At 36.2% G+C, this 14,035-nt stretch overlaps 1 protein-coding gene across 2 annotated transcripts in view; it reads right to left on the bottom strand.

Annotated features, from left to right (window-relative positions):
• Nucleotides 1-13,361, bottom strand: part of LOC129257718 (dolichyl-diphosphooligosaccharide--protein glycosyltransferase subunit STT3B-like) — a 43,792-nt gene extending 30,431 nt beyond the window's left edge. The window contains exons 1-3 of one of the 2 annotated variants that reach the window (XM_064096515.1): nucleotides 12,793-13,361; nucleotides 10,513-10,621; nucleotides 7,928-8,037 (exon numbers count right to left, since the gene is read on the bottom strand). In XM_064096515.1, the coding sequence (XP_063952585.1) occupies nucleotides 7,928-8,037; nucleotides 10,513-10,621; nucleotides 12,793-13,097 (524 nt within the window). In that variant the 5' untranslated portion in view covers nucleotides 13,098-13,361. Of the gene's footprint in view, nucleotides 1-7,927; nucleotides 8,038-10,512; nucleotides 10,622-12,531; nucleotides 12,614-12,792 lie in introns of those variants that run through there. The other variant, XM_064096516.1, reaches the window with a different exon arrangement.
• Nucleotides 13,362-14,035: the final 674 nt, after the last annotated feature.

The following is a 14,035-nucleotide window of genomic DNA, read 5'->3' as shown; positions in this document are numbered from 1 at the left end:
CGTTAATCCACACTTTGCCACTCTCGACCCAGGTGCTAAATGGGTACCCGGTAGGATGCGAAAGATATTGTATGTTTGATTTTGCCAGCGCCATAATGAGGCTGCGATGAATGCAAGGAATGCTCCCCAGGGAGTGGAAATTGTGCACTTTTCGTGCGGGATTGAAATGAATCCAATGACCGGGGTAATTATATGCTGTAACGCGCTTTAAGCCATTCTAGGAAAAGCGCTTTATAAAAATTGGCTATTATTATACGCAGACGATGCTGTTCTGTTTTTTAGTAGTCAAAGCAGTGATGAAATTGAATCAGCCTTGAATTTTGATTTAAAACAAGTATACGAATGGGTAAGAGAGAACAATCTCACATTGAATGCAAAGAAATCTGAATTTATGTTATTTGGTTCAAAAATGAAATTGGCTAAACTTGAGAAAATATTTGCATTAGACTTGAACAACAGCAAATTTAACAGGTCTACATTTACAGATACTTAGGAGTTTGGTTAGATCCAACATTAAATTGGAAAGAACATGTGACAAAAACAAGTAAAAAATAGGATCGAGGATAGCATTACTTGGTCGTTCGAGAAGATACTAACCTCTGTTTTGTGTATGTGTATTCTAACTCTAATACACACTTGAACTCATACTCGGTCTCGATCTCTACTCAATAACTAGGCATGTCTGCTTGGCTTGGAGTTACATTCACAAGTTCACAACTCACTTTATTCTTTATACTAAACTACAATATAATTCACTGTACATAGTTACATAATATCTGAGGAAGGCAAAGTGATAAGGCAGTCAGGGCTCCACACTAACCCATTTTTTCTACTGGTCCAACCTATTCGTGTCGGACCAGTAGATACCCAGTTTTTCAATTTTTTACTGGTCCGAACCTAAAATCTACTGGTCCCAAAAAATATAGAAAAACATTAAAAAAAGGCACAAGTTTATTTTTTTATCCTTTCGTTACCCCCCCCCCCATAAAATGAAGGAATGGAGGACAAAAAGAAAGCAAGACAGAAACGAAGAAAGAAAGAAAGAAAAAAAAAAGAAAGATAGAAAGAAAGAAAGGAAAGAAAGAATAAAACAAAGGAAGGAAAGAAGAAAGGAAGGAAGAAAAAGAAAAGGTAAAGAAAGGATAGATGTGAAGGAAGGAAAAGAAAAGAAAGAAGGAAAGGAAGGAAGGAATAAGGAAAGAACAAAAATAAGAAAGAAAGAACAAAAAAAAGAAATAAAGGAATGAAGGAAAGAAATGAAGCAAGCAATAAAGAAAGAAAGAACAAAAGACAGAAAGTAGTGAAGGAAAGAAAGAAGAAGCAATAAAAAGGAAAGGGTAAAAGGAGCCGATGGAAAGAAGGAAAAAAGAAAGAAAGAAAAGAAGGAAGGATTGAAAGAAGGAAGAAAGGAAAGGTAAAATGATAGATAGAAGGAAAGAAATGAATAAAGAAGGAAGGGAAGGAAGGAAGCAAGCAAGCAATATAAAAAAAGACAAGGTAAAAGAATAGATAAAAGGAAGAAAAAAAAGAAAGACTGAGAGACAAAGAAAGGAAGGAATGTAAGAAGAAAGAGAAAGGAAGCAAGCAGTCAAAAAAAGGAAAGAAAGAAAAGGCAGGAAAAGGTAAAAGGATATAGATTGAACAAAGGGAAAAAGGAAAGAACAAGACAGATAGAAGAAAGGAAGGAATGAATGAAAGAGAGAAAGGGCTGAAAGAAGGAATGAATAAAAAAAATAAATAATAAGGTTAGAGAAATGATGGATGGAAGGAAGAAAGAAACAAAGAAAGTAATAGAATGAAGGAAAGAAACGGGTAAAAAGAAGGAAGGAAAGAAAGAAAGAAGAGAAGAGATAAATATAGGATGGATGGACTCAAGAATTAAAGAAAGAAAGAAATAAAAAAAAAGGAAGAAAGAAAGAGAAAAAAGAAATAGAGAAAAAATATTTTTTTAAAGGATAGAAAGAATGAAAGATCGAATTAAAGAAAAAAAAAGGAAATTTAAAAAGAAAGACAGTAACAAAAAAATGAAAGAAGAGAGGGAAGAAACAAAGAAAGATTGAAAAGAAAGAAGGAAAGAAAGATAGGAAGAAGACAGAGGAAGAAAGTTAAAATTATCATCATAAAAAAATTATCAGTTTCGTTTTGGCTCAATTAAAATAGCTACGAAAGAAAGTCAGAAACCAAGTGTATCAACACACACATAAATGCATATGTGGGGCTATCATGTATTCAGACGATATCACTCGAAACCCGATCTGTTAGAACTAAAACAGAAGTGAAAATTTCTCCTTTTACTGCTTACAAATGACAGAGTTACTCCAATTTTTAGGAAATATGGACATTATAAGAGCCTTTCATGAGTGTAAACCGTGAATTTTGACAGTTCTGTGAGAGATTTCTGCCAGAGTTTAGCCAAGCTTCGTTCGTGCAGCCAGTAGAGAATTTACCACGTGGGTTGTGTGGCTGGCTATACGTACAGTGTATGGTACTCTAGTAACACTTACGTGCGATTCGTTCTGTGTGTATTCTGTGTGTGAATGTCAGAATTTAACGGGGGTAAATGGTTTGCAGTGAATTTGACCATTTCTGGAAAAGTTATTGGCCTAACAATGGTTTTTATTACTGGTCATGTCGGACCCATAAATCTTGCTATTTTTGGAAAAATTACTGGCCCGACAATGATATTTTTTACTGGTCATGTCGGACCAGTAAATATTCCTATTTCTGAAAATCTCCTGGCCCGACAGCGATTTTTACCGGTCGGGGACCGTCGGACCGGCGCTAGTGTCGAGCCCTGGATAAGGAAAGTATAAACAGATGGAGTTGAACAAGGGGTTGTTCATGGTGGGGGCAGTCAGACCGCAGGTCCCTATGCTAATGAGCAAAAAGGCCAGATTCATCCAAATCATCTCGTGGCTGAATCCTCCTCCTTGCAAAATCTCGTGATTCGTGAGATTTTCTTTCTCTAAGAATATACCTGTTTTAACCTCAAGTTAAATGAAATATTATTGCACCATCAGATAGAGTAAATGTTACTCTTTCATATTGGTCATTTATTTTGTATACAATATTTCGTTAAAAAAGTAAATATCTGGCCTGAAAATGTGCCTCAAAACTGAATTTTCTTCCTCTGTTTTCTTTTGCAAATTGTGCAAAACTTTTTATTTTGAGCCTCAATGATATCTATATCACCATAAAGCTGAACTTCTGTACTTTCTCACAATGCCACTCTTGATATGCGGCACCTTTTAATCGGGTCAAGATCACACTTTTCCCACCAAGGTACAAGACGAGATTTCTGAAATTTTGTACTTGCATGAAATCCAGAGTTCTGATTGGCTGGATAAGGTTCACAGAACAACAGGTGCGGGGTATTTGAGGAGATTACCATATGGGAAGTGTGACCTTCCCATGAACACAGGCACTGGAACCGTTGGAATTTGCCACTGTGTGGTCTCTTTGACCAATCAGAGTGCAGTATTCTTGTTTTCAAGCTGCTTTATGTACTTGGCAAATGAAAAGTGTGATCTTGACCCGATTAAACCAATTCTTATTTTGAAACCTATATCATTTTAAAGCATACATATTCAGCTTTATCATGATATAAAAATCATTTGGGCTCAAACAAAAATAAAGTGTGAAAATAGCAGCTTTTGTCAGGTGAAAATAATTATTTTGTAGCATATTTTAGATCAAAATTTTAACCTATATTACAAAATCTTTGAATAAATTCAAACACATGACCTAAAAGAATGATTCTTCTTCTTTACAATGACACCAAATTCATGAAATTCGATGCACAATTAGAGCAGCAATGACCGAATGAAAAGAGGTGTTTTGGTCCGCATCAGGCTCATTAAATATGCAAAACATCTCAAGTCATGAATATCACTTGGATGAAAGAAGCCACTTTCTTGGGACCTGCCGTCTGACTGGGGGTAATACAGCATGGTCAATATTTACGCAACTGGTATGGGGTGGAAACATGGTGATAGTGAGCTTGTGAACGGAGATGGAAACAGTAGTTGAGATAATGAGGCATGAATTAATAGCATGATAGAATGACAGAATGAGAGGATGGTTTGATGAAGAATGAATTGTGTGTATGAACACAATACTCTGGAAGGATTAAAACTCCTTCCTATTGCATTAATTTTACCTTTGTTTGAATACTGTAGTAATGCATGGTCAAGCTGTGCTCAGAACACAAAAGATGTCATGATCAAACAACACAAAAAATGGCCAGAGTAACTTTGGGAGCTAATCTAAGAACTCCTACCCAAATTAATTTCAAACTGAAATGGGTTCCCAGTTCCTTAGCACAGATTTTGAGCATAGAGAACATCTCACAGCCCAGTGCACATGGCCAGGAGGAGCACAAACACAGCAGCACCTCAAAATCAAAATTTTGAAATCAGCATTGGCACTTTAAAGAGGGGAGTACCGGTATTGTACCTACCCAGTAATGTGTACTTTTGTGTAGGTATTACTGTGCATGCCAGAAATGTATTGAATTTCACCACTTTCCCTTTTTTTCTGACCGGATGCCTATGAATTCTACATGTCCGATGGGGCAAATGAGGCCAACCGGATTAATACATGTACCTACATGTAATCAAAAGTCTATGGTAACATCTGTTAAAACTTTAAAATGCAATGTACACATCACCACACTTGATTGTATATGTATGTGTCCATTACCAATGAAACATGTAGATACACAATAATATAACTGTGACAGTAGAAATCACAATCTGACATTTTTTTTCCATAAAATTGGATTAGATAAATAAATTAATCCTAAAATGGGGGTGTTTTGGTAAATAACTAAATATTAATAATATGCTTGTTACTAGTAAATGTTTAGTGATTTTATCACACCAACTGAACTAATTTTTTACTTTGAATAGGCCTACAGCAATATAAAATAGGTTTTAATCAGGCGGCCTCATTTGCCCCAATTTGGTGCCCAGGGCAAATAAGGCCATTAATATGCAAATTAGGTTAATTACTTTTTACATTTCTAATGGATGATGTTGGTCTTCTCTAGATCTAGTAATAGACAACTACCGGGGTAATCATGTTTCTACTGCTTCAGATCAAAAAGATACAATTTGAATTATAAAAAGGATGCCTTATTTACCCCACTCTCCCCTACATGTGTATATGTCTAAACAATTTTAATCATAATTGAACATGGTAATGTTTCATGTCTCTTGATTCTGCTGTATGGAAAATTTTTATTTTTATTTCCCTATAAATGCAGGAAGTCATGCTAAAAATAGCAGGAAAGCATATGCGTGTAGTAATAATAATACCAGGCATTTGTTTCATGGAAGATTAAGACTTTCAGATACTACATTTTTAACAGTTATATTGTTGGCATTTTAAAAGATGAATGAAATTGCGGTAAACACAGATTTCCTGAGAAAGTCTGTAAAACTGAAGTTGATTGTCACCAGAATTAAAATTCTTTTTTTTTCTAGGGAGCCATTTTGATTTTTTTTGAGATTTTACTAGTCATTTTCAGTTTTCCAAAGACATTCTTTCTTTTCAGGATTCAGCACATTTTTGGCATTGCAATTTGTCCTACATGTACTTGCTAATAAATTAATTTAACATAAATTTGCTATGTATTGTAATTTTTGTTTATTTGATTTATTGAAACTGTTCATTTTTAACGTCTGTTGTACGTGTATAAATTATTTCATGATCATGTACATGTACCAATGTATATCAAGGGGGCACTTCAGATTCACAATCCTAAATGAGAAGGTTTGCGTTCAAGTAGAGATCTTTATCGACTAAGCTATAGATCAGGTAACCTGAAGCAGGGCTGGCGAACGTACTTTTACAGTACTTAGCAAGAGAATGGAACAAGCTTCCCATTACTTTAGATTCAAAACTTCTCTTGATAGATTAAAGAAACGGTTGAAAACTTACTTGTATCCAGTATAGATGTAGCCTTAAAGTGTCGTCAATTGATCTACAGTGTAAATGCTATGATATAGTATAATAATAATCCGCTTTTTTAATATAGCGCTTAATACATTGGAACGATGTGTCTAAGTGATTTACAGATATATTACAGATAACGCTATACTATGTATAGCGTTCCTAAATTCCTTATTTATTATCAATATAATTATTATCATTGTTTATATCTCACGAAACTTAAGTGTTTGACAGCCATATTAATTTGATAAAATTTGAAAAGAATCGGCAGCAAATTTTTAAGACCATACTAAATGATTCTAAAGAAAAGAAAGGAAATAAAATCATACAGTACATGATACTTTATTTGGAGGGAAAACTCATGAAATGTTTTGCTATGGTAACCATATACAATATTTCACAAATTTTGTATTTTTAAAAGGATGTGCAATTGAGTGATAAAGATGTGAATTTGTATATAGGCTTGTAATTATACTAATGAAATTGCCCATATTCTCAGCATTATGTAGACACCAAATGATCCAAATCACAAAATACAATTGATCCAAACTGGAGTTATGATATTGCCAAGCGAAAAAAGGACTCAGAAATTGGAAATATCTATTTTGGGGCAGGGCAGATCAACAAATAAGTAGTACCATCAATTACTCTTATAATTGGAATTGTTTTTAATTATATCCATAATAGTTACCATGGTAACACACTCAACATGTATACAATAGGACATTTATACTGCACAGCTTAATGTGTATATGTTATGTGTACATTATTACGCCATTTTTACCTAAAAAATTACTGGTTTTCATAAACACTGATTAATATAAAATGAGACATCTAGGGACCTTACAAGTGGTCAATAACTATATTAGAATAAATATTTGATGTGGAAATCAAAACATAAAACACTTTAAACATGTATGAACACCCAAGAGGAAATAAAAGGCTATTTCATTCCCCATGTGTGGGTAAGTAAGTCCTTTGAGTTGGGACCATTATTTTGTGACATACCAGAACTACAAAATAAATGTGTCTCATTTAAACTGGGCAAATATCTTCCAACTATTACTTAAGCAAAAACTAATTAAACATGTATTAGAACATCAGACCAGACAATCTATTGCCAATGATGTACAATTGTGATGTCCATTATTAAACTTTAAAAAATCCATAAATATTCAAGATAAAACATGAATTACTATCAGGCAAAAAATTTTTTTTTTTTTGGGGGGGAATTGCCCTGAGCCCCCGTGTACTTTTTTCTTGATTACTATGGTACAAGACCTTCCTCACACTGACACATTAAATTGAGCCACATCTAAATTGATCTTCATTGTGAAATGGAATAGTGAATTGTGCTGTGCAACCCGATTTACTGGAAAATTATCCTGTCTACGTTCTTTCAGTGATTTGAGTAAGATATTTTCATTAAAAAATAATGTCTTGTAATCCAAGTGAGTTTGCGTAGGAATTTTGATTTTAGATTGAAATCTAATTTCCCCACGTACTAAATTTAAAAAAATAACATCTTGGCAAGTGTGCGTCTGGATAATAGAAAGTTCCGGATAAGGGGAGGCCGGATAAGAGAGGTCGGACTGTAATGATAAGCGATATTTCTATAGCTCTTAATATCAAGGTCTCTAAGCGCTGCATACTATTACCCCGGCTTTAGCACGGCTATCCTGATCGGACGCTTGAGCATTCAAGGAATTCCTTCCTACAGGGAACCCATTTACTACACCTGAGTGGAGAGTAGCAAATGTAGATGAATGCCTTGGCAAAGGATGCAACGGCTGCGCTGGGATTTGAGCCTCGGTCCTTGTGTATCGAAGTCCGGACACATATCAACTTAGCCACAACACCTCTTGATCATTCTGTTTGTTGATATTATTAATAAATATGTAAGTTAAGTTTTATCCTAAATGTATCTCATGGAAACTGGAAAGAGAAAAAAGGGGCAGCTGTAGCTGGTTACCTGAAAAGTGGTGCTAGAAACACACAGACATCTCTAATATGTACTGGTATGTTGAGGGCATGAAGAATATTATGAATAGTTCCTGATGTCACCATTAAGCCAGGGTACACCTAAAAAACAAAGAGAAATTAAGGTTCATCAAAAGAAGTAACAAGACAGCAAATTTAATGCACCCTAAATAGAGTTTATCTCAGGACTTTTTTTCTAAACGTAGAAGAAAGAATAATATAAGGGACTGAATAAACATCAGAGTGAGAGAAAAATTCTGATGTATTGATGGGAAACCGTAATCACTTTTATCTTTTCTTGGTGTATAATAGACAAAACTTGAGAACTTTAAACAAAAGAGAAGTCTAAAAATGGGACAAACAATTGAGGTTCAATGTACATCTATGCCTAAATACTGCACATAAATTTAGTTCCACATGTAGACTTTCATGTAGATAGATATATGTGACATCCACTGAAAACGATCCTTTACAGTTCAGAGTCAAGAAAGAGGGGAATATTCTTCATTTTCTTGATAGTTTCCAACTAAAGACAATTTCAAGGAAATCAGGAAAATAAATGGGCATTTCATGGATGTCAAGATGGGAAGCGTGAATTCTCCGCAACTTTAAGGGATTAAAAAAAATATATATATTTTTTTTTTACTTCTGATGATTAACCCGAACCTACAGTTAATGACTTAGGCATAATATGTACATTATCTGTTGCACAGCCTCGTAATGGATGAGGTGAAATATGTTATGTAATTCATAATTTGCAAACTGATATAAAAAGATTCAACATAATAAGGCGGTGTGTATTGAAACTTGCCCAGCAATAAGGTGACCTTGAACTCTTTTTTTTTACTCCTGATGATTAAACCGAACCTACAGTTAATGACTTAGGCATAGTATGTACATTATCTGTCGCACAGCCTCGTAATGGATGAGGTGAAATATGTTATGTAATTCATAATTTGCAAACTGATATTAAAAGGTTCAACATAATAAGACTGTGTGTTTTGAACTTGCCTAGCAATAAGGTGACCTTGAACTTTTTTTTACTCCTGATGATTAACCCGAACCTACAGTTAATGACTTAGGCATAATATGTACATTATCTGTTGCACAGCCTCGTAATGGATGAGGTGAAATATGTTATGTAATTCATAATTTGCAAACTGATATTAAAAGATTCAACATAATAAGGCGGTGTGTATTGAAACTTGCCCAGCAATAAGGTGACCTTGAACTCTTTTTTTACTCCTGATGATTAAACCGAACCTACAGTTAATGACTTAGGCATAGTATGTACATTATCTGTCGCACAGCCTCGTAATGGATGAGGTGAATATGTTATGTAATTCATAATTTGCAAACTGATATTAAAAGGTTCAACATAATAAGACTGTGTGTTTTGAACTTGCCTAGCAATAAGGTGACCTTGAACTTTTTTTTACTCCTGATGATTAACCCGAACCTACAGTTAATGACTTAGGCATAATATGTACATTATCTGTTGCACAGCCTCGTAATGGATGAGGTGAAATATGTTATGTAATTCATAATTTGCAAACTGATATAAAAAGATTCAACATAATAAGGCGGTGTGTATTGAAACTTGCCCAGCAATAAGGTGACCTTGAACTCTTTTTTTACTCCTGATGATTAAACCGAACCTACAGTTAATGACTTAGGCATAGTATGTACATTATCTGTCGCACAGCCTCGTAATGGATGAGGTGAAATATGTTATGTAATTCATAATTTGCAAACTGATATTAAAAGGTTCAACATAATAAGACTGTGTGTTTTGAACTTGCCCAGCAATAAGGTGACCTTGATAAAATCTCCCTTTATAGCTCTCCAGTTATGAGCACATCTGGCACTCGATTACTACGGTCTTCAGAAGATAACCATAAACATTTCCCCCATTCTTAAAGCAGAAAAAAACACAATACAATACACAAGGAAAAAGTTTCAAATTTGGGGATTAATTGAACCAGATATTAGATTGCCGTCTAGTACCCTTTTCTCCAAGCCAAATTGCCTCATACCTGTAATACAGGTATAAATGGCAAGGTAGCGCCACCTTTAGTCTTGGGTTGAGCTTAGTCTACTTTCTGCTCTCACAAGATTCATACCTAGTATGCTGACCCCACCAATAGTATGGGACTCTCTGGCCCTGCAAAATAGCAAGGTTAGCCATGCAATTCCGGTGTTTATAGAAAGTCTGGGGTAAAGAGTCATCACAAGGACAGGGAACTTGAACAAGCCAAGGTTAGCGTTCCATGAATGTTATAGGCATAACAGAGGCACAACACACTCTCTTGTCCAATCGAATGTAAGCACTCATGAGCCACTGGTCCGGAGTTACTGAATGCAGGTACGTGAGAACAGCTAGTATTTTCTAAGCCAGGGTTAGGTAGAAAACTTGGCCAATAGTGAACAATAATATTGTATGAACATTCTTTTTAAGTTCCTAGTGTGAGACACAGCCTAAGCAATGGAGGATTGGGCTCAACATTGTTAGAGCATCCCTACTGACAAAGGATAATCATCCATGGCCAGGTCTCTACTGTAATGATAAATACTTACTGTGCCCCCAACAATTCTTCCAAGAGGAGACCATGCTCTTTCATCAAACCAGTTCAAGAAGTTATAGAAGCCATGTGTTACCAAATAATGTGTTGAGCGGTAATTGAACCTAAGTAAAGACAAAAGCAATATTAGTGGTGAATGACCCAATGAAATTACTTTACAGGGTGGCTGCTCACCAGACATTCCCAGAAAACTCACACAGGAGTGACCAACCCCATCCAGCCCTTCCTAGAATAACAGATAGGCCTACATGAACTGTACCATGAACTTCAAATGTTTAAATGGTCGCATGTCATAAGGTGGTCCAATTTTGCGAACAGGGTAAAATGGTCAAAAAAGTTATTTTCTTATATGTTATAATACCATTCTTCTAATAATGAAGGAGGATTTTATCCTAAAATACCTTTATTTTTTCTTAAAATGACAAATTTATATCTAATTAGTACACTGACGTCAATGTAAATTTGAATTTTCAAATGCGTTTTTCTCATATTGGACCTTCTGCACATAAAATGGTGTAAAAAATTAATGCTACATTGGAATTTGGATCATACTATGACATAATAGAATATATTATGCCATAATAATACATGTTAATTTACCTGCATGCCTTTATCTTTTTATATGAATATACATCAACTTAAAAAAGTGATGCCCATAATCTTTAAATAATTCTAAAGATAATTTGAAATAAGACCATATCTATATTGATATTAAAAGGAATTAGGAAAAAAAAATGTTGTTGAATATGTATATATTGGCTAACTTTTTCCTACTTAATCAAGTATATTAATTAGGCAGATCATTAATAATTTAACTGTATAGGGACATTGAAATAGTTCCAAAAGTTTGTTTTTGACAATAAATGAACTTTATTTTTAGTGAAATTTAACTCAACAAATGCTTTACATACATACATGAACAAAAATCACGAGTTAAGCATCACATTTCAACATATTATCATTCACCGCATCTACCGGCTCCGCCACCCCTGTAACTTAATGTGCTGTAGTTTTTGTTGCTGATATTGTATTGATCTAATTTGTAGTAATATATTTAGCCTATAGTTCTAGCTTCAAAATGAGACCTTACACAACAAATTTGGTCATGGGGCTGTGATGAAGCTACAATTTATCCACAGCACTGCATGGAAATTTGTTCATCCGCCACCCTTTTCGCATACCCTTACGAACTTAAGAAATGCGACCAAATCAAAGTCAAATTAAAATTTAATTAAAGGAGAATGAAACTCTTGGAGCTTTCGTAAAAGCAGAAAAATCAAAGAATAAGATCAACAAAAGTTTGAGTAAAATACATGTAGGACTAGCAATAGAAGAGTTATGAGCATTTGAATGTCGAGATCACTAATGCTATGGAGATCCTCCCATTGGCAATGCGACTTAGGGCTAGATATTTTAGAAGGAAAGTAGAAATCTCGGGGGCGAAAGTTCCATTTTTTTTCTCGCGGTACATGCACAAGAATGGGACGCGATGATCGCAATCCCTGGCTCCGTGGAGAGTTAGACAGCTGGCAGCCGTCTGTTTCGAGGAGTTTTTTTACATTTTAATTTTTTTTTTATTCTCCTCGTACACAGACGGCTCGCTAGCGTGCAGCCACCATTAGGGGACTTGCAATGCGAAATCCCCCCGTCAGGGCTCTTCAATTTTTGTCTTTAATGAATAAAAATTTTGAAAATTAACGCGACCAAAATGCAAAATTAATATTCCCTCTTGGCATTAATTGCCCAAAAACGGAGAAAAATCAAGTTAAAAGGAACAAAAACAGTGACTTACCTCGGCTGTCGCGCAAATTCACTTCCCCCTTTTATCCGATCTTAAGTACATAAACATATGGCCATTGAGTCCCCTGTACAGATCGCGCTAGAACTTCGGTCTCTGTATTTGGTGAGTGAAGCCAACGGAGTTCAGCTGAACAACCAACATAATTAACAGAGACCAAAGCTTTTGGTCTACGTGGAGAGTAAGCATACGAATTACGATTCTTATGATTTTTACTCTCTAGGAGCCTCCTGGCTAGGAAAGACCCTTTCGTGCAATCGCCCCTGGCCTGAAGTGGCAAGGCCCAGGTTTAGACTAGGCCTACATCATGATTGGGTTGTGAAGCCAGAGCTAGCCAAAGTAACTAAGAAGAGTCAGACAAAAAAGACAAAGGGGCCTGGCTGGCTGGCTTTCTTACTTTCTTACTCAATCATGCAAGCAATGAATTGGCCCCTGGCCTGGACTCTGGAGCTATGTGCCTGTGATGTGATAGCTTACCATGGATCAAACTCGTGGATGATGCTTTCGAAGCGGATAACAGCAAACAGACGTGAAGAAAAGGCTGCTAAACAGGCAAGAAAGAGAATAACGACAGCAAGCAGACCCTTCACAGCTCCCACATGAATGGGTGGTTTAGCCTTCGCCGACTGTTGACGAGAAGGACCCATTTGTTGGCCTCTGATCGCATACATCGCATCTGAATTTTTTGCTCTTCCTCCTGGGAACATGATTGCCGATTCCTCAGATGCATTTTCATCCCCAGCTGTCGCATCGTACTGACCTTGTTGCCCAGCAGACGCCATGTTCCTATTTTGTAGGCCTACTGAAATTGCGGGATGGAGATCGCATGCATGAGCAGCTAGCGCAGTTAAGTTAACATACAGGTCACGTACGTACGAGCGCTCAGGGTCGATCGCAAGCTAGCGCGCACCGGCGCCGGAGCTTCGGGCGGGAGGTTTAGCGAGATCCTGTGCTGCCAGACACCAACCACGCTCATACACGTTACAGGCTCACATGGACACCCAATTTCGAAAACCACCAGAGTTCGTGAATATTTTTGTTTGAACGTCGGGCGCGGGGCCGGGGGATGGCCGATGGGAAATTGAATAAAGGGGCGGGGGGGGGGGGGGGGGGGGGGGAGTTCGCTGGCCCCAAAGTTCCATGATCCCCCCCCCCAAAATGAAGAAATTTAACGAAAAATAGAAGTTATATTCATAATCTTTAGAATCTATCGAAAAATAAGAGTAAAATTTTTTCGCTCGATCACACATACTTTTTTTTTCAGTTTTAGAAATAGTGGCTTAATTGCATGTTCCGCTCGTTTGTTTTTTTAGTTTGTTCAAAAATCTAAACGCGTCTCGCCCCCACCCATGTCCATCTCGGAGTTGGAGGATGGGTGATACATCTCCCCAATATTTCAGATAGGGTGCCGATGGCCAGTGTAATCACCCCCCCAATAATTTGAGGTCGAAATTTATATTCATTAAAATTTTATAATCATTATCATTATCATTATTGTCATTATTATCATTACTGTCATTATTGTCACTATTGTTATTATTATGATGATTATCATGATGTTAGTGATGGTTATCTTGTTTACGCATATTATAGAGCTATGCTCATTTTCTACCTCCATGCCCGCCGGGGGGCGAAATTATTTTTCCCACTGAGTTCTGGACCAACATATGAATATACATGACTTGCGTCTTCGGATTAAGAGTACGCATGCGCGTGGACT

Source organism: Lytechinus pictus, chromosome 3 (assembly GCF_037042905.1).
Source record: "Lytechinus pictus isolate F3 Inbred chromosome 3, Lp3.0, whole genome shotgun sequence".
In the NCBI taxonomy this organism is placed as follows: domain Eukaryota; kingdom Metazoa; phylum Echinodermata; class Echinoidea; order Temnopleuroida; family Toxopneustidae; genus Lytechinus; species Lytechinus pictus.
This window is presented reverse-complemented; position numbering and strand designations above follow the sequence as displayed.